At 35.3% G+C, this 24,025-nt stretch overlaps 1 protein-coding gene across 6 annotated transcripts in view; it reads right to left on the bottom strand.

The window, feature by feature from the left end:
- LOC125675656 (glutamate [NMDA] receptor subunit 1-like) overlaps nucleotides 1-24,025 on the bottom strand; it is a 186,675-nt gene that overhangs the window by 121,536 nt on the left and 41,114 nt on the right. For all 6 annotated transcript variants that reach the window (XR_008800963.1, XM_048913438.2, XM_056158088.1 and 3 more), the window contains exons 6-9: nucleotides 12,190-12,370; nucleotides 6,457-6,613; nucleotides 2,619-2,717; nucleotides 1,341-1,452 (exon numbers count right to left, since the gene is read on the bottom strand). Coding sequence is in view for 5 of the 6 variants with exons in the window: in XM_048913438.2 (XP_048769395.1) it covers nucleotides 1,341-1,452; nucleotides 2,619-2,717; nucleotides 6,457-6,613; nucleotides 12,190-12,370 (549 nt within the window). In the remaining variant the exon portion in view is untranslated. The remainder of the gene's footprint in view (nucleotides 1-1,340; nucleotides 1,453-2,618; nucleotides 2,718-6,456; nucleotides 6,614-12,189; nucleotides 12,371-24,025) is intronic.

Here is a 24,025-nt window from a genome sequence, read left to right as displayed (position 1 = left end):
CTGAAGGCCATACTTCTTACAAACTTGAATCTGCACTATGTCAGGAAGCTTTCATGTAAATCTCAGCTCCTCTGGCCCATTGGTTCTTGAGAGGATGATTTGTAAAGATTTTTTCTATTTATTCCCAATTTCCCATGCAAAACTTTGATCCCCTATTGTGGCTCCAACCTACCCTTAGGGGGCCATGATTTGAACAAACTTGAATCTGCACAATGTCACGAAGCTTTCATATAAATTTCATCTCTTCTGGCTTATTGGTTCTAGAAGAAGATTTTTAAAGATTTTCCCTATATATTTCTATGTAAAACGTTGATTCCCTATTGTGGCACCAACCTACCCCCGGGGGCCTTAATTTGAACAAACTTGAATCTGCACTATGTCAGGAAGCTTTCATAAAAATTTCAGCTTTTCTGACTCAGTGGTTCTTGAGAAGAAGATATTTAAATGACCCCACCCTATTTTTGCATTTTTGTGATTATCTCCCCTTTCAAGGAGGCATAGCCCTTCATTTGAACAAACTTGAAAGGCATTTACCCAAAGATGCTTTTGGCCATGTTTGTTATAATTGGCCCAGTGTTTCTTGAGAAGATGAAAATGTGAAAAGTTTACGACGCCGACGCCAACACCAACGACGCCATCACAGACAAGGGACAAATTTTGATCAGAAAAGCTCACTTGAGCCTTCGACTCCAAGTACTAACCACTGCAATATCATTAGTGAAAATATATTTAATTCATCGTTTTCACAAGTCGATTAAAGTCAACATGCAGCATTTTTATGTTAACATTTGACTAAGATTACCAGTAGTAAAGAACATCAGTATTCTATATATTTCAATGATCATTCTATGGAACCAGTGCACTAAATATTCACTACATATTAAAATTTGCAGTGGGTATACGTTTTTCTTTCATTCACCTGTAATAATCAAATAACACAGACTGCAGTATGGTACATCATTGTCAAATGATTAAAAGGGTGTCCACAGAAAGATGGATTCCAGTTATATATTTTAATTGAGCTACAGTAATTAAATTATCCAATTGTTTGACCCTTTGCACTTTACTAGAGGAATTGCTTGGGCAGTGAACACCCCTAATATTAAATAGCACTGGCAGTGTGCATCTCATTACTAAATTCCTATTTCAGATATCCAATTTTATGAAAGAGAAACTACTTTTGTTAGAAAATAGGTATTAACTTGAGGGAAAATCTGATACAAAGTTCGATTAAGGGTCAAAGTGAAATTCCTTAAAATTTCTCTAAAAAACAAGTCAACGACTTACACGTGAATCGACTTATATGCTAGTACATACGGTATTTTGACACTATCACTGACCTGTTGTTTCATTTACCAAGGGACATAACCTCTCATTTTTATCCCAGTTACAGGAGTCACTCTCAGTCATTTTCCTTGTGTACACAAATGGCACAGACTCCAAAGTCACGATCTATCAATAAAAAATTCCATTATACACATTCAGCAAACATTTCTTTATATTACACAGGAGATTCACATGCAGTGAACTTTGGAATTTTGAAAAAGCCTTGCTTTTCAGTTACAAATCCAGTTTGTGTAACAGATGACCAGATTTAATGACTATGAGTATAGTTTTGAATTAAATATGCCATGCCCTGGGACCTAAATCACTGATTCAAGGGTGATGATTTCCACAGTTTTGGTACAATTACCTCCAAGCTTATTATAGCTATGCATCTAGTTTGTTAAATATTCGGTAGTAAAATAAATTCAGCAAATATTATCTTGAATGACTGTAATCATACATGCCAACTTTCCCGATTTCTGCGGGATTTTCCCGATTTGAAGCAACTGAAAAGGCAAATCCCGATATCCCAATCGGGATTGCAAAAATACCCCGAAATCCCAATTTTCTAAAAATATCTCCCATTTTACGACAACAAACCCCCATTTGCAATTGGAAATCCCGCGTCATTTCTGAACTGGCCAATCAGAAATCGGGACAATAGTCAGCCATTGCTGTTTACCTGTGTCGCATAGTGTCGGGTTGGTCTGCCTGTGTCGGGGTGTTTATTGGACAGTACGAAGCATGTTTTGATAGTAATTAATCGGGAAGATGGATTTCAAATTGACATATCCTTTACACAAATGTGAATGACAACGATGATAGTGTCACCACCAAACAATCGGACTTCATATCAGTTTTGTCTTTTGTTCTTCAGATGAGTGAAAAATTCTCGAGTGAGACGTTAAGCAAGATACAATCAATCAATCAATCATGTTCTTCAGAGGCATCCCACTTCAACAAATTGATAATTATCTCGCCTTGCAAGGGGGTGTGGCTCCTAAAATGAACAAACTTGGAAGCCCTTTATCTAAGGATGCTTTGTGCCAAGTTTGGATCACACTGGCCCAATGGTTCTGGAGAAGATGTGATAAGTTTATGAACAGGCAGGCAGACAGACAGACAGACAGACGGATGGTAGGTCAGACGACAGACAAAAGGCAATCAGGAAAGCTCATTTGAGCTTTTATCTCACATCAGGTAAGCTAAAAATAACTAACTCGAGCTTTCAGCTCCGATGAAATAATGAATATAAATGTACATGCTTCATTGAAATTTTACAAAATGAATACCTTTAATTCCGTTGATATGTTAATTCCACTGGGCTTTGTGGTCTTTTTGCCTGGCCAAACTATTTTGGACTCGTATATTTCTAATGCATTATTAATTATCTGTAAAATATGCTACAGTAATTAGGATAAATTTCACTGAAATAATACATCTATGATGTGAGAGACAATTCTTATGCAGTTTTACAGTTGTAGATTGATGCTGAATTGTTAAAGTTGATAGGTTACATATTATTGTTGTGTTAACAGTTGTGCTGTGGTAGTGTATCACTACTATATAGAACAGCTCAGTAGGTTACATATTATTGTAGTGTTAACAGTTGTGCTGTGGTAGTGTATCACTACAACATAGAACAGCTCAGTAGGTTACATATTATTGTAGTGTTAACAGTTGTGCTGTGGTAGTGTATCACTACAACATAGAACAGCTCAGTAGGTTACATATTATTGTAGTGTTAACAGTTGTGCTGTGGTAGTGTATCACTACAACATAGAACAGCTCAGTAGATTACATATTATTGTAGTGTTAACAGTTGTGCTGTGGTAGTGTATCACTACTACATAGAACAGCTCAGTAGGTTACATATTATTGTAGTGTTAACAGTTGTGCTGTGGTAGTGTATCACTACTATATAGAACAGCTCAGTAGGTTACATATTATTGTTGTGTTAACAGTTGTGCTGTGGTAGTGTATCACTACTACATAGAACAGCTCAGTAGGTTACATATTATTGTAGTGTTAACAGTTGTGCTGTGGTAGTGTATCACTACTACATAGAACAGCTCAGTAGGTTACATATTGTGGTGTTACAGTTGTGCTGTGGTACCATAGTACTGCTATCTAGACAGTTCAATATAAATACTGTAGCTTTATAGTTGTGTTGTAGTAGCAGCACAGCTAGCATATTACTGCTCTTTAGAACAGTGCAATAAGGTTACATATTGTATAGTGTTACAGTTGATGTGTTGTAGTAGTGTATGACTACAATCTAGGACAGCTCAGTATTGTAGTGTTAACAGTTGTTATGCTGTGGTAGAGTATCACTGCTATATTATATAGGACAGCTCAGTATTGTAGTTTTACAGTTGTTATGCTGTGGTAGAGTATCACTGCTATATTATATAGGACAGCTCAGTATTGTAGTGTTAACAGTTGTTATGCTGTGGTAGAGTATCACTGCTATATTATATAGGACAGCTCAGTATTGTAGTTTTACAGTTGTTATGCTGTGGTAGAGTATCACTGCTATATTATATAGGACAGCTCAGTATTGTAGTTTTACAGTTGTTATGCTGTGGTAGAGTATCACTGCTATATTATATAGGACAGTTCAGTATTGTAGTTTTACAGTTGTTATGCTGTGGTAGAGTATCACTGCTATATTATATAGGACAGCTCAGTATTGTAGTTTTACAGTTGTTATGCTGTGGTAGAGTATCACTGCTATATTATATAGGACAGCTCAGTATTGTAGTTTTACAGTTGTTATGCTGTGGTAGAGTATCACTGCTATATTATATAGGACAGCTCAGTATTGTAGTTTTACAGTTGTTATGCTGTGGTAGAGTATCACTGCTATATTATATAGGACAGCTCAGTATTGTAGTTTTACAGTTGTTATGCTGTGGTAGAGTATCACTGCTATATTATATAGGACAGCTCAGTATTGTAGTTTTACAGTTGTTATGCTGTGGTAGAGTATCACTGCTATATTATATAGGACAGCTCAGTATTGTAGTTTTACAGTTGTTATGCTGTGGTAGAGTATCACTGCTATATTATATAGGACAGCTCAGTATTGTAGTTTTACAGTTGTTATGCTGTGGTAGAGTATCACTGCTATATTATATAGGACAGCTCAGTATTGTAGTTTTACAGTTGTTATGCTGTGGTAGAGTATCACTGCTATATCATATAGGACAGCTCAGTATTGTAGTTTTACAGTTGTTATGCTGTGGTAGAGTATCACTGCTATATTATATAGGACAGCTCAGTATTGTAGTTTTACAGTTGTTATGCTGTGGTAGAGTATCACTGCTATATTATATAGGACAGCTCAATATGGCTACATGTTGTAGTGTTACAGTTGTTGTGTTGTAGTAATTGTATAGGTACAGTTATTTTGTTATCAAGTGCATAGACATAACTTTTTATCTCACTTGCTCTTTGAGCAAGTAAACTCAAATTTTCACTTATCTGAATGAAAAACTTTGTTGTTTGAAAATGTTCGACTGTAATTCGATTTAATTTTAAAAAGCAAAATGTGTCAAAAGTGTAACAATTCAGTTTTCATTCAATAACCCAATAAAAATATGCATGGATGCTATCAACTAGGTGAATTGTATTACCAGTAAGAAAAGACGAAGTGTCAGCCATAATGGATATAGCGCTGAATTTTTGACACAATGTACATACCATAACCCTGTCAATTGTGACACAATCTGAAACTTACATTTTCTTTTTCAGAACGACTTATTGATAGAATAAGATACAGTACAACTTACCAAAAAGGAGCTTTCGCTGGTAAAAAAAATTTCAATAATTTTGTAAAGAAAGCAAAAAATACAGAGTTGGACTTCATCTTTTTTACATTTAATATCTATCAAGCTTAACACAAGTAAGATAATCTCATTTCCTGCTGAAATAAACACTTGCCCAATCGGACAAGTATGGACTGAGTTTTACTAGTCCGAACTGGGTTTTCACTTGCCCCATGCAGGCAATCGGATAATTTTAAATGTTGATCCCTGATTACTGCTATCTAGAACAGCTCAGAAAGGTTACGTATTGATGTTTTACAATGGTGTATGACTACAATCTAGGACAGCTCAGTAAGGTTACATATTGAAGTGTAACAATTGTTGCGTTGTAGTATTGTAGTAGTATTATCTAGAACAGCTCAGAAAGGTTACGTATTGATGTTTTACAATGGTGTACGACTACAATCTAGGACAGCTCAGTAAGGTTACATATTGAAGTGTAACAATTGTTGCATTGTAGTATTGTAGTAGTATTATCTAGAACAGCTCAGAAAGGTTACGTATTGATGTTTTACAATGGTGTATGACTACAATCTAGGACAGCTCAGTAAGGTTACATATTGAAGTGTTACAATTGTTGCGTTGTAGTATTGTAGTAGTATTATCTAGAACAGCTCAGAAAGGTTACGTATTGATGTTTTACAATGGTGTATGACTACAATCTAGGACAGCTCAGTAAGGTTACATATTGAAGTGTTACAATTGTTGCGTTGTAGTATTGTAGTAGTATTATCTAGAACAGCTCAGAAAGGTTACGTATTGATGTTTTACAATGGTGTATGACTACAATCTAGGACAGCTCAGTAAGGTTACATATTGAAGTGTAACAATTGTTGCGTTGTAGTATTGTAGTAGTATTATCTAGAACAGCTCAGAAAGGTTACGTATTGATGTTTTACAATGGTGTATGACTACAATCTAGGACAGCTCAGTAAGGTTACATACTGAAGTGTTACAATTGTTGCGTTGTAGTATTGTAGTAGTATTATCTAGAACAGCTCAGAAAGGTTACGTATTGATGTTTTACAATGGTGTATGACTACAATCTAGGACAGCTCAGTAAGGTTACATATTGAAGTGTTACAATTGTTGCGTTGTAGTAGTCATCTAGGACAGCTTAATAAATTTCACATTGTAGTGTTGCAGATATGTTGTTGTGAATCACTGCTATCTAGGACAGCTTGTAATGATTACATATTGAAGTGTAATGGTTATATTGTGTAAGTGTGTTATTGCAATGTAGAACAGCTCAATAATGCTATGTATTTTTATGACAAAACTTATATTCTATTATCAACACCTTTGGATCACCATAGAAACCAATTTTTTCAACACTCTTTCTTCCATTTTTCCATTGAACATTCTGGAAGTAGTACTCTGGATTGAGGCGATCTCCTGAGGAATCAAATGCAATTTGTCCAGTTTTGCCTTTTTGCAACTTAGCATTCAGCAAAGCCCTGAAATGATCAAATTAAAAAATTTATGTGCATTTTCTCATTTTTCGTCAAGATTAAAACATCATGGCCTCCTTACCATGGCTAGAACCATAATGGAAACTTTGACCTTTGACTAGATCTTCCACTGGAATAAAGGTTTGACCATTACCTCTTACTTCATCAAAGATGAAGAGTCAAATATTGTTTAATTCAATAAATATGACCAAGGATAAAGTTTTATAAAGACAAAGAAATAGCGACAGGTTTGTGGTTAGCCACTTCCTAATGGGAGTATCATGTGGGCAATCAAATACTGTAAACCTTGTCCACATAGCAAACAAGTTTTTCATTGAACATCCGAATTTTTGTTCAAATTCAGATCTATAATTTTACTTTTCATAAAAACAGTCTACTAACCAATATCAAGCAAGAAAAGAACAAGAGGCCCATGGGCCACATCGCTCACCCGAGTCACCTTCGCCCATATCTGAAGACTTTCCTTATATATTTGCATGTAAAACCTTAGTCCCTATTATGGCCCAAACTACCCTTTGTAAACTTGAATCTACACTATGTCAGAAAGCTTTCATGTAAATGTCAACTTCTTTGGCCCAATGGTTCTTGAGAAGAAGATTTTTAAAGCTTTTTCCTATATTTGTATGTAAAACTTTGACACCCCCCCCCCCCCCACTTGTGGCCCCATCCTACCCCCCAGGGGCCATGATTTGAACAAACTTGAATCTCCACTATGTCAGAAAGCTTTCTTGTAAATATCAGCTTTTCTGACTCAGTGGTTATTGAGAAAAAGATTTTAACTATATATTTGTATGTAAAACTTTGAAACCCCCTTGTGGCCCCATCCTATCCCCGGGGGCCATGATTTGAACCAACTTGAATCTGCACTATGTCAGAAAGTTTTCATGTAAAAATCAGCTTTTCTAGCTCAGTAGTTCTTGAGAAGAAGATTTTTCCTATATATTTGTATGTAAAACTTTGATCCCCTATTGTGGCCCCATCCAACCCCAGGGGCCCATGATTTGAACAAACTTGAATCTGCATTATGTCAGGAAGCTTTCATGTAAATCTCAGCTTTTCTGGCTTAGTAGTTTTTGAGAAGAAGATTTTTAAAGTTTTTCCCTATATATTTGTGTGTAAAACTTTGATCCCCCCTTGTGGCCCCATCCTATCCCCGGGGGCCATGATTTGAACCAACTTGAATCTGCACTATGTCAGAAAGTTTTCATGTAAAAATCAGCTTTTCTGACTCAGTGGTTCTTGAGAAGAAGATTTTTAAAGATTTTTCCTCTATATTTGTATGTAAAACTTTGATCCCCTATTGTGGCCCCATCCAACCCCCGGAGCCCATGATTTGAACAAACTTGAATCTGCATTATGTCAGGAAGCTTTCATGTAAATCTCAGCTTTTCTGGCTTAGTAGTTCTTGAGAAGATTTTTAAAGTTTTTCCCTATATATTTATATGTAAAACTTTGATCCCCCCTTGTGGCCCCATCCTACCACCGGGGGCCATGATTTGAACAAACTTGAATCTGCAATATGTCAGGAAGCTTTCAGGTAAATTTCAGCTCTTCTGGCCCAGTGGTTCTTGAGAAGAAGATTTTTAAATGACCCCATTTTATTTTTGCATTTTTGTGATTATCTCCCCTTTGAAAGGGACATGGCCCTTCATTTGAACAAACTTGAAAGCCCTTCACCCAAGGATGCTTTTGGCCATGTTTGGTTGAAATTGGCCCAGTGGTTCTGGAGAAGAAGTCAAAAATGTGAAAAGTTTAACAGACGGACGGACGGACAGACAGACACACAGACGACGGACAAAAAGCGATCAGAAAAGCTCACTTGAACCTTCGGTTCAGGTGAGCTAAAAATTAGATTTATTGAAGGGGTCCAAAAGTCCCTAAAACTAGAGATTGTTTTTATGAAAAGCAAATGTCTCTGCATCTCCCCAAATTGGAAGTGCTCCAAATGAAACCTCCTCCCTTCAATGCACTGCATGGTATGGAGGAGAAAGTATGAGCAGAAGCATAAACAATATGAACTCGAATAAGCCACAAAAGAGAAGTGTGCACAAACTATTTTACACCCTCCACCCCTCAGATCCACTATAACTTTAAGGACAACAATTGGATCCTTCTGTCCCTGCAAAATGCACATCTGCAAATTGCATTGAAGTATCGTACAAACTTTCAAGTCATATAGGAAGAGAAGCGTTCACAAGCTATTTTAACCTCTTAGATCCACTATAACTTTAGGAAAATAATTGAATCCTCCTGTCCCGACAATATGCACATCTACAAATGGCAATGAAGCATTGTACAAAGTTTCAAATATATCCAATAAACCATATAGGAGAAGTGTTGACAAGCTATTTTACATCCTCCACCCCTTTTAGATCCACTGTAACTTTAAGGAAAATAATTGGATCCTCCTGTCGCAACAATCTGCACATCTACAAATGGCAATGAAGCATTGTACAAAGTTTCAAGTCTATCCAACAAGCCATATAGGAGAAGAAGCTTTCACAAGATTTTGTGACAGACGGAGACAGACAGAAAGTACAAAAACAATATGTCTCCCCCTGAAAGAGGGGAGACATAATGAGTTGCTGGAGATTATGGGAGAGCATAACAGATTGAGAATGAAAGTGAGAGCAAGGACTGTGTTTAAAAGATTAACAGAGATAGAGGAAGAGAGCAACAGAACTTGAGTGGTAGAAGAGTATAAAATAAAATAACCAATCAATTCTAAAAGGTAGCTTCACCCTCATGTGCCATCAAAGGCTTTTGAAAAATCTTTACTTATAAGTATAAACTTTGTGCATAATAGAAATTTATCTTTTGGGTGAAATTTATTCACTGGGTATAATAAAAAAAATCCTGGTAAACTATATAATTATATATTGAAAAAGTTCATATTTTCCAGAAATAATCAATAATTGATATATATTTAACAAGCATTCTGAGAGTATTGCATGGCAATACATATAGTCCCCTACCGGTTGCAAAAATTACTGTACCACAACAATATTCAAAGTTCATTATGTAGGTTATGTTAAAAGGGAAAATAGGGGAACCAGGATAGAAATGGTTGGAAATCAACTACTATCCAAGTAGAGACTAGACCAGGAAAAAAGACAAATTCATGATTAGGTTTAGGTCTTTAACCAAGTCAATAAACTGTGAAAGATAGGTGATCATGAAAAATTTAGCTACATTGTGGTATTACTATGCTAGAAGTTTCAATGAGTGTATGGTACTTTTATCTAGAGAAATAAGAAACTTGGATGTAAACTAACAATTCATGCTATTTTTCAAAGTCCAAGGGCCATAACTTAATGAAAAATTCATGGACGGCAACAAAATCCAAACTTCATCTTTAACTTGTTTTGGCAAAGCAATGTACCAAATATCAAATGAATATCTGCAAGCACACCAAAAAAAGTACGGAAAACTGATATTTCATGCTATTTTTCTAAGTCCAAGGGCCATAACTAAATGAAAAGTCAATGCACCAAAACAAAATTCAAACTTGATCTGTAACTTGTTATGGCAAAGTAACGTACCAAATATCAAATGAATATCTGCAAGCACAACAAAAAAAGGCTGGAAAACTAATAATTCATGCTATTTTTCAAAGTCCAAGGGCCATAACTAAGTGAAAAATCAATGGACCAGGACCAAATTCAAATTCGATCTGTAACTTGTTATGGCAAAGCAATGTACCAAATATTAAATGAATATCTGCAAGCACAACCAAAAAAAGTCTGGAAAACTGATAATTCGTGCTATTTTTCAAAGTCCAAGGGCCATAACTAACTGAAAAATCAACCGACCGAGACAAAATTCAAACTTGATCTGTAACATGTTATGCCAAAGCAATGTACCAAATATCAAATGAATATTTGCAAGCACAACCAAAAAAAGTCTGGAAAACTGATAATTCATGCTATTTTTCTAAGTCCAAGGGCCATAACTAAGTGAAAAATCAACGGACCGGGACCAAATTCGAACTTGATCTGTAACTTATTATGGCAAAGTAATGTACCAAATTTCAAATTAATATCTGCAAGCAAAACAAAACAAGAGGCCCACAGGCCTTATCGGTCACCTGAATACTAGTGAAAAGGTATCACTACTTCCATGAGCTATGAAATCTAGAAAAAAATTTCCTGTTCTGAATATCTAAGCTGAAATTCTGATGTTCAGCAACAGTATAAAACAAGATGTGTTCTTAAAGCTTCACTGCCCTCAAAAGTGCATACACTGATGAAAGCTAGGCTTTAAATAATAGGTGTATTAACATTAAAACATCAAAAGATATGACTAATATGGATTCATCCTATAGTCATAACCCTGGGTTATGAAATTCACCATTTTTTGCACATCCTTTTCTGCTATTCCTAAGTATGCATTTAGATTTTATACAGTATCAGCAAACTTACACATAAATACTAAGTTTGGCCCTACCCTGGGGTCAGAACCCTTACTCTGGGGATTTACAATTTAGGTAAAAGACTACCTGCTCTATCCATTTATTTTCAATTTACATGTAGTATAAATAGCACTAAAGAAGATGTTATTCAAGTGTTTTACACATAAACACTATATAACAAGTTTGGCCCAGCCCAGGGGATCATGAAATTTACAATTTTGGTAGAGGCTTTCCTGCTATACATCACTATAAGATTTTTGAAAATTGGTCAATTTTTGGCAGTTTTTGCCCCACCCCTAAGGCCTCAGGGGTGCAGGAATCCAGAAATTTACAATTTATGTCCCCCTTAATTGTTCCAAATATGTTTCATACCAAATTTGAAAAGAAATGGAATGAGTTATCAAGAAGAAGTTGAAAATGTCTATTGTTCATCAAATTAAAGTTCTTTCTAAATATCTATTTAGTTTCAATTTAGTGTTAATAGCACTAAAGAAGATGTTATTTAAGTGTTTTACATATAAACACTATATACCAAGTTTTGCCCCGCCCTAGGGTCAGAACCCCTACCCCGGTGATTACGAACTTTAAAATTTTGGTAGAGGCCTTCTTGCTCTATATCACTATGCATTTAGTTTTTCTTATATATACACGTGTGGAGTTCTTGAGAAGATTTTTGAAAATTGGTCAATTTTGGTCAGTTTTTGGCCAACCCTAGGGCCCCAGGACTCCTAAAAATTTACAATCAATGCCCCCCTTGTCCCAAAGATGCTTCATGCCAAATATGAAAAGAATTGGACTGGTAGTTATCAAGAAGAAGTTAAAAATGTTCAATTGTTAACGCACGACAACCAATTGCAATAGGCCACCTGAGTAAACTCAGGTGACCTAAAAATATGGGGAAGGGGCCGGTACTACCGACCGGAAGTGAATTTTGAAAAACGAAATGCGAAACTCTAGATATTGATACTGTCATTAACAGATATGAAAATCAAATCAAACACTTGAAACACTCTGGATCCACCGCTGTAAACTCAGTCACATTAAATCATTGTAATGACTAAATTTAATAACATGCAATTTGATATAGATATGTCACAGCCATGAGATCATATTTTCATGACATGTTTGTTATCAATCAATCACCACATACTTCTGAATGGTATTTCCAGCCCGCCAAGTGGAAGATGTGGTTTTACAGCTACTTGGAGTGCCTGTTATCTCCTTCAGTGTCCCATTGACAAGAGTCTTAACAGTCTGTACTACTAGACTGACACAGTCCTGTAGGTGATCCTTCTCATTGGTTCCATGTGCTAACTTCAATCCAAGGGTCCCTACAATCAATTCAGAATTTTCATAATTCTTCCTTGTGCAGGACGGTATGTATCCAAAGTTTGATTGGTTTATATATATGCATGTTAAATACTATGGATAACTGGTTAACCGATTACTCGGTTGAAAAAATACTAACAGATTTGTAACCGATTGGCCGGGTTATTTGTAGTAAAGAAATACTATCGTGCCTGTATTATATGTTTTTTAAACAAGAGATGTTTGTAAAACACATATGCCCCCCATGGTGCAAAATTGAAAAGGGTTATACACACACATCATTTAATTGATAGTAGTATCATCAATTCAAAATACTGAGCAGACAATATCTTCCTATGTCAAGAGTGAATTGACCATGTGACCTAAATATCAATAGGGGTCATCTACTCCTTATGCTGTACCAGTGTACCAAGTTTGGTGTCAATCAAGCAAATAATTCTTAAAATATAGGAGACAATATATTACTATGTCCAGTTCAACAATTGACTTTTGACCTCAAAATCAATATGGGTCATCTTCTCCTGAAGATGTACCAGTGTACTAAGTTTGATGTCTGTCAAGCAAAAGGGTTATCAAGATATTGAGTGGACAGTATATTACTATGTCCAGTTTGACCCTTGACCTTTGACCATGTGACCTCAAAATCAATAGGAGTCATCTCCTCCTGAATATACACCACTGTACTAAGTTTGATGTCTGTCAAGCAAAGGGTTCTCAAGATATTGAGCGGACAGTATATTCCAATGTCCAGGTTGACCCTTGACCTTTAAACATGTGACATCAAAATCAATAGGGATCATCTTCTCCTGAAGATGTACCAGTGTACCAAGTTTGATGTTTGTCAAGCAAAGGCTTCTCAAGATATTGAACAGACAGTATATTCCTATGTCCCGTTTGACCCTTGACCTTTGACCATGTGACCTCAAAATCAATAGGGGTCATCTTCTCCTGAAGACGTACCAGTGTACCAAGTTTGATGTCTGTCAAGCAAAGGGTTCTCAAGATATTGAGCGGACAGTATATTCTAATGTCCTGTTTGACCTTTGACAATGTGACCTCAAAATCAATAGGGGTCATCTTCTCCTGAAGATGTACTGGTGTACCAAGTTTGATGTCTGTCAAGCAAAGGGTTCTCTAGAAATTGAATGGTCAGTATATTCCTATGCCCAGTTTGACCTTTGACCATATGACCTCAAAATCAATAGGAGTCATCTACTCCTTAGGATGTACCAGTGTGCTAAGTTTGATGTTTTTCAAGCAAAGGGTTCTCAAGATATTGAGCGGACATTATATTCCTATGTCCAGAGTAGATTGACCCTTGGACCTGAAAAACAATAGGGGTCCTCTTCTACTCATAACCAACCCACATATGAAATATAATTATCATCAAGTGAAAGGTTCTCAAGATATTGAGTGGACAACATGTGGTTTACAGACCGACCGACAGTTGCAAAATAATATGCCCCCTCTTTTTCAAAGGGGGGGGGGGGGGGGGGGGGGGGGGGGGGGGGGGGTCGTCGTCATAATATTCAAAAGTTTAGGTGATGTATATATTCACTTTTTTAATGACTGATCAGATTTACAACTTAGGATCAAAGGATTGTAAATTTCATGATCTTGGGTTAAAGATTAAAACAGATATCATTTATATGTTTAGCACATATACACTATATATACCAAATTTGGACCTACCCTAGATTCAGAATCTCTACCCCAAGAATCGATCCTGAAAGTTACGGTAGAGGCCTTCCTGTTCTATATCACTATGCATTGTTTTTCTTAAAGATATGCAGGCGAAGAGAAGATTTTTGAAAATTGGGTCAATTTTTGAAACTTTTTGCCCCACCCCTAAGGCTCCGGGGTTGTAGAAATCCTGAAATTTACAATTTATGTTCCCCTTGTCCCAAAAATGCTTCATACCACATTTGAAAAGAATTGGAATGGTAGTTATCAAGAAGAAGTTAAAATGTCTATTGTTCACACATTTAATAACTGACCATTTTGACCCCACCCTCATACCAAAACCCCTACCCATGGGATCATCAAATTTACAATTTTGGTAAAGGACTACCTGCTCTTTCTAAATATCCATTTAGTTTCAATTTAGTATCAATAGCACTAAAGAAGATGTTATTTATGTGTTTTACACATAAACACTATATACCAGGTTTGGCCCTGCCCTGGGGTCAGAACCCCTACCATGGGGATCATGAAATTAACAATTTTGTTAGAGGCCTTCTTGTTCTACAAGACTACGCAATTAGTTTTCTTATACATGTGTGGTTGTAGAGGAAATTATTTTCATTTATTATTGCTTAATGATTATAGCATATACAAGACCTTTAAAATCCATGAATTTGTTTTCTCTGCATAAAGCATTTATCTAAATATAGTTACACAAACGTTTTGTAATATATTATAACCACATGGGTTAACAATTTCTTTAATTTAATGGGATCAGTACCACAATATAATTTATCACTAAAAATATCATGATATTGAAATCGAAGTTTGTCATACACAGGACGTAAAGTACAAAATGTTTTTCTTGTTTTCAACAAATAATTTACAAGCATAGCATATGTACATTTTTCCTTCGAGATTATTGGTTTACAATATCTGCCTGTTTCAATAAATAGTGAATGTCCACTTATTCTTAATTTTGTAAGCTGTGATCTTTCAAAGGAAACTTTAAGTAATCCTGCAATTTATATTCATTACAATTTAAGATTTTACTATAGAAATAAAGTTTTCCTGAGTTAAATAATGAGATTTTGTTCAATTGTTCATAGGTCATGTCAGCAAAAGTTTTATTAAGCTTACACCCAAACTCCTTACGAGAAATATTTAAAGAAGTCAAGTTAAGTTTATGTTGAAGATTGAAAATCTTGCTTTGCCATGAATTATAGCTCTTTTTCAAAGCTAATTCTTTGTCTTCTTTAACTCATTCAGCCCCAGCTATGTTATCTGAGATAAGCCCCAGCAGTGTTTTGCAGCGAGTGCCCCAGGCAAATTTTTATCAGATTCCCTGCTGCTGCTGAATGATCAGCAGACAATAGATAAATAGCCACTACTTCATTAATTATGCACATATGTTTTTGAAATTTTCAGGTTAGAAAGAAGAATAAATGCTGATTCTAATCATATAAAATTTATTATCTTACCATAAAAAGTGTTTGTTCATTTCCCAAAAGAAAACAAAAATAAACAGTTTTCACCAACAAAAATTTTCATATGTCACTGTTTATTGTCCATAAATGTTTGGAAAGTTGTCCAAATGGTAGGGTCTGAAACAGTCATTACACAGGTTCACATCACATTGTGTACATCCACTTAAAGGTTCCCGTCTAACACCAGATTTAGTACATTGTTTACATCTCCTCTTCTTTGGCATCGTGCTTGGCCAGTGGTGTTCCATCGCCTGTGCTACATTAAACTCAGGTTTGCGTTTCCTTTTAATTGAGAAATTCCCAATTAACTGATGCGCAAGCTTCATCCTAAATTCCATTTGGGTCCTGGTTCGAGTGCGGTTGTTTTTGGTCTTCAGACCATGATTTGGAGATTCGCGCATCAATATATATGCATTTACAATGCATACATCGTATAGGAAGAGGAACAGGTATTTCCACCACTTCAAACTTTTCCTGGCAATGTTATATGTGGACCTTAATTGATCAGCATGATCCACACCATTCATGTATGCATTATATAGCTTCACAGAGTTTGGGCAGGTCACATTCTTCACAGAACCATCCTTCTGCTTCCTCATGACTTCTTGGTTGCTCTGGTTCGTGTTTGTTGACAGGATGGTCAAATTTCTCTTGTCCCTCCAGACACTCACTACAAGGTTTGCCTTTTGTCTCATGATATGATCACCTTGATTTTTCAGCTTGATTTTATCAAGATCCTTGGGCATTCCTTTCCTGTTTTGTTTCACTGTTCCACAGGCAACAGTCCTCATGTCCCATAACTGTAGAAACAGATCTGGGGATGAGAAGAAGCTGTCGCAATATATATGATGACCTAAGTTCAAAATAGATGTCATCAGATCTAAGACAACTCTTCCACCTAAGTTGGCCTCTGCGACATTGTTATTCTTTCCAGTGTACACTTGGAAATCATTCATGAATCCGTTGTGTGGATCAGCACGAACCCACACTTTTATCCCACGTTTAGTAGGCTTCAGTGGTACATACTGTTTGAAGCCAAGTCTCCCTGAAAAACCAATCATGGCTTCATCAATTGATACTTCTTTATGTGGATTATATTGGGCCTTGAAATTTTCTCGAATCCCTTCCATAATTGTTCTAACATGAACAAGTTTGTCATGTCCAGGCTGGTTCCTCGGTGGATTTTGTGTTGTGTTGGCAACATGGAAGTATCGTTGAATGTTTTCAAATCTGGTCCTTGTAAATCTCTCTTCAATACATGATAAATGAAATAGTTTGTCTTTAGACCAGTACAAATCTTGTGCAGGTGCAGAAACAATACCCATAACAACTGAACAACCAAGAAATGCACGCATTTCCTCAGGAGTTGTGTTGTACCATCCAGAGTTTGCTTTTGATCTGATGCAGATTTGCGCATACGAGTTTGTTTCCTCGGAAATTGTCGTATAAAACTCGTCAGGAAATAATAAATTCAGGAAGTCTAACTCCTTTTTATCGGCCTCAAGTATTTGTGTGGGTCCAGGCTGCGGTCCACAGAATGCAGGAATGTTTATATCCCGTATATTGTCTGTCCAACGATTGTAATCTGCCAATACAATCTCGTCATCATCACTACTTTCACTTTCTGACTCGGGGTCGGATTCCGACTCAATATCAGACACTTCGAGGTCTGATCCTTTTTCTAAAGCATCATCCAAATTAAGTAGATGATAAATGTAGTTGTCTTCTGCATTTTCAACGTCTTTCAATTCAAATCCCTCAAATTCTTCGCTGCTATCGTCTTGTAAAATTTCTCGCAATACGTCCGCCATTTTCGATCGATATTTTAAACACATGTACCAAATTCCTTTGTGTATAGCTATTTATATCGTATCTAAATAAAGAACACTTCACACAAAGACATCTTAACATGTCATTCATTGGTTGGGATAATCATGTGTACCCGGATTTTTCTAGTTTCGACCAATCAAAGCTTCTTTCACATACAGGTAAAACGACGAGTATAGTCGTCATCGGCCAGATAGGAGGGGAAAACCAGGACGACTATAGTCGTCACTGGGTAAACAGTGCACTAAAAATAGGACGAGTATACTCGTCAGTGGGGCTGAATGAGTTAAAAGCTGATGCTAAAAGTGCATTATTATATGTGGTACTTGATTCCATATATCTTAATCTAATATAAAATTTAAACATGTTTTCATAAGATAAGTAGAGTGAATAGGAACCCAATTCAGCATTGACCACTAAATTTGATGCTTTTCTATGTACACCTAGAATATCTTTGAGAATATGATTTTGTTTTTTCAAATGGAAAACATTTTGAGGATTTATAATATCTAATTTATAGTCTGTAATCCATATTTCAGATCCACATGTTATAATTGGTACAATCATTGATTGGTATAATTTGAGTAAAACATGGACTGAAAGATTGTTGTTTCCAGGTATACTTGATTTCAATGCATAATATGCCTTTTTAGCACGTTCTGAAAGTTGCTCAGAAGCAAACTTCAGTTTTCCATTTGATGTATAAATGCAAGTCGTAAATATTTATATTGATCTAGCTGTTATAGGTACAATGTTATGCTTATAATAAAAGCCATACTTATCTTTCACTGATGCACTTCTAGAGAAAATCATTGACCAAAAGCATTGGTTTTTTTCATATTCACTTGTAATTTCCAATCTGTACAATATTTTTCTAGAACATTCAGACAATTTTGAAGCCCAGATAAAGATTCAGAAATTAAAACAAAGTCATCAGCAAAAAACATGTGATTAACAGGCATTGAGTCTAAATATGCTGGTAAAGTATCTGAACTATTTAAGTATATTCAAAAAATCATCAACAAATATGTTAAACAGCATAGGACTTAAATTATCCCCTTGTTTTACCCCTCTGTTTGCTATGAATGGTTCACTAATCATGTTATTATTTTTACAAGAGTACATGTTACATAGAAGTTTATGAAAGTTTCCACCAATACCTTTCTTATAGATTTTATACATTAATGTAGACCTCTAAACGGTACCAAATGCTTTTGAAAAGTCACCATAACATACATACAAATTTTGTTTCTTTTTACACAAATAATTATTAACTAAAGTTTCGAGTACAAAAATGTTATCTGTATAGTTCTATGATTTTTTCTGAAACCAGATTGATATTGACTTAATAAATCATTATTTTCAAGATAGTTATTTAAACGTTGTTGTAACAGACCTGTGAAAAGTTTCCCCATGCAAATATAGTTACACTTGATCCTCTGTAGTTATTTGTGTCATTAGGATCACCATTTTTTTGTACAGGGATGTGATCATTGATTCAGGCATTTTGCCATTATTCAGGATGACATTAAATACTTTAGTTAATATTGGTAATAGGATATCACTACTTGTTTTATAAATTCATTAAGAATAAAGTCATTCCCTGGAGATTTGTTGTTTTTGAGTTTAGTAATATCATGTCTGATTTCATTAATAGGAAAGGGGTTATTCTGTTGTAAGACTTGATTATCTATATTTTGGTAAAACTTGTCCTTTAAAGGATTGTGCATATTTAGTAAGGATTAATTTGTAATGGTCAGCAAATTCTGATGTGCCAGTTGTAGTAGCTAGCTTCTAGACTTTTAGCTTTTGACTCTTTAAGTTTGTTTGAGAATTAAATTGTTTAGAATTATTTGGATTTAAAGAATTTATTTCGTTAGCTAATGAGTTGAAAAATTGTGTTCAGAGAGTTTTCCTCAATCTATTGTATTTTTTTTTTTTTTTTTTTTTTGTGTAGTGACATAAGCATGTTTTAATTGCGTACTTCTTTGTGTAATAGAAAGCAATCTTTATTCACCCATTTCGGTTTTTTCTTACACTTTTTCTTACGAGGAATTTGACTTTTATGAAAAGGAAGTTTTATTTGCTGCAGTAATATAATTATATATTTGTTAACCTATCTACCAGAACGTTGGAGTCTACATTTGTTGAATCATTTAACTCATTTAAATTGGCTATTTTTTGTTGTGTCTCAATATCTAGGAGTGCATATAAGTAGTAAGATTTTGATTCATTATTCCATAAGTATTCCATAGGACTTGGAGTGATTTTATATATTTCTCTGTATAAATAGTTATAATTAATTTTTATAAAAGTACTAATAAGGCTGATAGTACAGTTGGCAGTAGTACATCAAATTGTCTATTATTATGAAAGAGTTGATCTGATACCAATTAACATGTAGTCAACAGTGCTAATTGAATCGTTTAAATTAAACAAGAGGTACTGTGAGCAATGCTCACTAAGAATATCAACCCGCTTACCCCAATCTCCCAAAGGGTGTTGTTAATAGGTATAAATTACCTCTTTCCTGAGTGTAAAAATATGGTATGCCTTTGTAGAAGAAAATGGAAGATATAGTCCGAACACAAATTCATGGTATAAACCTATAATTTTGACCTTGAGATCAAAGGTCAAGGTCATAAAGAGGTCATGAATGTACATGACACATAGTCTCATGGTGATACACCCATGTCTTATGGTATGACTATGTCAAATCTATAATCAATTTTGACCTTGAGGTCAAAGTTCATGGTCATATAGAGGTCATGAAGGTACCCGACACATCGTCTCATGGTGATACACTCATGTGTCAAATATGGTATGCCTATGTCAAAGAACAAAGAAGTTATGGCCCGGACACGAAACCATTGTAAAAAACTTTTAATTTTGACCTTGAGGTCAAGGGTCAAGGTCACATAGAGGTCATGAAAGTACTCGACACATCGTCTCATGGTGATCCACCTGTGTGCCAAATATGGTATGCCTATGTCAAAGAACAAAGAAGTTATGGCCCGGACACGAATCTGCACGACAGACAGACGGACAGACAGACAGACGAACAGACAGATAAGACAGAGTGATTCCTATATACCCCCTGAACTTCATTCGGGGGGTATAAAAATGTAAAATAACCTAATGAGCAGTCTGGGCGAAAAATGCTAGACCGACGCCCGATTTCTAGTAAAATTTCTGTCGGACTAGTAGATTTTTTTCCGCACTCGCCTGATAGGACTAGTATAAAAAATTTCTTTAAAAAAAAAATATAAATATATATATATATATATATATATATACACACACACACACACACAGGACTTTATCAAAAATCTGTAAACACCTAGGCTCATGTAATAACGTTATTTGATTGGCTGAGTTTGCTTGCCAGTTTATCGAGTCCAAACTATTTCGTACCAGGTAATTTCATCTTTAATGTCAAACTCTACTATGCTGAAAAGGGGTACGAAATGTCTCAGGTACGAAAGAGAAAGGTCCGGGTACGAATCGTATGGCACCTACACAGGTCGCTCTTCCGCTGTCATGATGAGTGGAAAAACGAAGTGCGGAAGTAAGATATGAGTCAAAGAGAAAGCCTGGATTTGTTCAATCACGGACCTTGAACCGTCCGTAGCTAAAATTTAATGTTGAAAAAAATACAATGCTGTGTACGTATTGTGAACAAGAATGTTACACATAGCCATGTCCCCCACCGCCGCAAAAAGAGTTGATGCACAAAAGTCCCATAACTCCTGTACTAAAATTTGTCGAATCAAAATGACAGCACAATATGATCAACTACATATGGTGACTAACAATCCTACAAAATTTGAACAAAATCCATAGAGCGGTTTCGAAGAAGTTGCATCCACAAAGTGTTTCTAAAGTGTAGCACGTACAAATTCAACAAAGTTCCATAACTCCTGTAAAATTTATCGAATCAAAATGACGGCGCAGTATGATCAACTACATATGGTGACTAACAATCCTACAAAATTTGAATGAAATCCAGTGAGCGGTTTCTAAGGAGTTGCGTCCACAAAGTGTTCCTATAGTGTAGCACATACAAATTCAACAAAGTCCCATAACTCCTGTAAAAATTGTCGAATCAAAATAGCGGCATAATATGATCACCTACACATGGTGACTAACAATCCTACAAAATATGAACAAAATCCATTGAGCGGTTTCTGAGGAGTTGCGTCCACAAAGTGAAGTGGGACGGACGGACGCACGGACACCAGTATTTCTATGTCCCCTTCCGCGTTGCGGTGGGGGACAAAAATGTAAGATGATGAGGAGACTGAAAATGAGTTGCTTGAATCTGAAATTGACAGAAACTGAAAATTTAATATTACATGAAGTGGAGTATGACTGAAGTTTTTCCTTTGTTTTTGTGTTCATTCTTACTATACGGAAACATTTTTTTTTGTAACTTAAATTTGCTTTAATAAACTGTTTTGATTTTGGACTAGTGAATTTTTTTTGGGGCTAGTAAATTTTTGTAGCTTGAAAAGTTTTTGACCTAGTAGACTGCTAATGAGTCTCCAAGAAATTTTCCATTTAACAAAGTCAGTCTCAAAGTTTTACAGATATCTATAAGTAAATGACTATGAATATTAGATTTGGTGTCAAGTTGATTTCTATGTTCAGTTACATCTGCTTCATATATTACTGGTAGTGGACACTCTTGAAAAGTATCTGTTGTTGTATCAATTGATCAATGGAATCATGAAGTCCCCCTGTTCTAGAGTTGAAGTCACCACAAATAAGAATTTCACTTTTTCTCTCTGAAATTTGAGATATCATTTTCTAGATTGAAATAAATGGATTCAAAGGCGTGTTTGTTCATAAAAGGTTTTAATTCACAAAAACATATATAACCAGGGAGTCGTTGTTTGGGCATGAAAGTAGGTTTAATATATTGTTTCAAACCATACACCATAGTCATTTTCATGATTTTTTAAAAAGAATTTCTGTAAATTAGGCTTAATGAATATAAGCATTCCCCCCTGAGGGTCTTCCCTTTCTTTTTGTTTCTGTTGACTTAACAATATGTGGTGGTGAATAACATGGAAGATTTCTTGAAGAGTCCTACTAAACATACTACTTCATACTTTCTACTTAAACTACTAAAATATTCATCATCTATAAGTTAGCTAACTTATGGTCACTCAGACCATGTACATTCCAAAAAGCAATGTTGAATAGCATTATACAATTAAACCTTTACACAGTGAGCAAAGTAGATATTATGTACTATGAATAGTAGTTATCAAGAAGTTAAAAATGTTCATTTGTTAATGCACAACAACGGACGATAACCTCTTGCAATAAAAATGTACCCGAGATGTACTTAAATAGTACCCAAATTGTACCTAAAATTGTACCGGAAATGTACCTAAAATGGTACCCGGATTATACCTATAATGTACCCGAAAAGTATCTACAATGGTACTTGGATTGTACCTAAAATGTATCCGGATTGTACCCAAAAAGTACTTAAATTGTACTCGGAATGTACCTCAAAATTGTACCCCGAAAATGGAAATAAAATTGTACCCGAGAAAGGTACCCCTAAAATGGAAACTTACAAAGGTGACAAAATTGTACCCAAAAGGTACCCCAAAATGGAAACAGAAGTTATTAAGTTAAAGGACACATCTCATGTTTTCAAAGTATACAAAATTACATGCATTAATTTTGTCTTCTTTATGCTTATAGTAAATAATTCTAATAGTTCGTTTGCTGAAATTTTGCGATAATTAACCACAATACAGACTTAAATCTAAGTCCCGATTTTAAAAAGTCTAGATAATTAGGTAGATCGTCACGTGGTACAGTGATGTCACATGCACCCTTCGGATTGTGAAAGTAGTGTGAGGTATTATTAAAATTTAATTCAGCTTTTAGGGGCCTAATTTATTCACCATGGGCAACATTTAAATCGATGCTGACAAATTTTCCGAGTTGTATGTTTTCACCACCAGTGCATACATAATAGCGATGTAAATACCCAAATATAGCGAGGAAAGCGTGTATGAAATCGGCAATATTGCGAGTAAATAATGTCTATATGGGTCACTGTCTACAAACTGTTTGGTAATGTTATTCCTTTATACATCTGTAATTGGAGCTGTTTTTCTAAAATAAACAGTGCAATTATTATTGATTTTAGGATTAGACAAATCATAATACGTTACATTGTTGACAACAAGGCCCTAGGCCAAGCTACTGTCACGGGTGCATTTCGGAAAGAAAGAAAAGAAAAACACCACACAAATCAATAAAAATAATCAAATTTAAAGTGGAAAACACATTATTTTATTTTGATAAAGCAATCTTATTATTATTTTTGAATTGTGATCTGCATGTCTTTAGGAAGTGGGAGCACGCGGCGCTATATTGACGCACTCAATATGTTACAAGTTCAATGAGGAAACAATTTTTCAATTTAATTTAAAGTTAGGAAACACAATATTCTATTATTCATATACAGTTATGTAATTAAAAGTTCAATTACAGCTTACTCCATTTATATTGAAGTCACTTATTTTGAAATATCGCTTATTTTGAAGTAAAACAAAATCCCCAGTCTCAGTCTCTTATTTTCTTTGCATTAAAATATCGGTTAAATTGAAATCACTTATATTGAATTATTGC

This window comes from Ostrea edulis, chromosome 3 (genome assembly GCF_947568905.1).
Source record: "Ostrea edulis chromosome 3, xbOstEdul1.1, whole genome shotgun sequence".
Taxonomy (NCBI): domain Eukaryota; kingdom Metazoa; phylum Mollusca; class Bivalvia; order Ostreida; family Ostreidae; genus Ostrea; species Ostrea edulis.
This window is presented reverse-complemented; position numbering and strand designations above follow the sequence as displayed.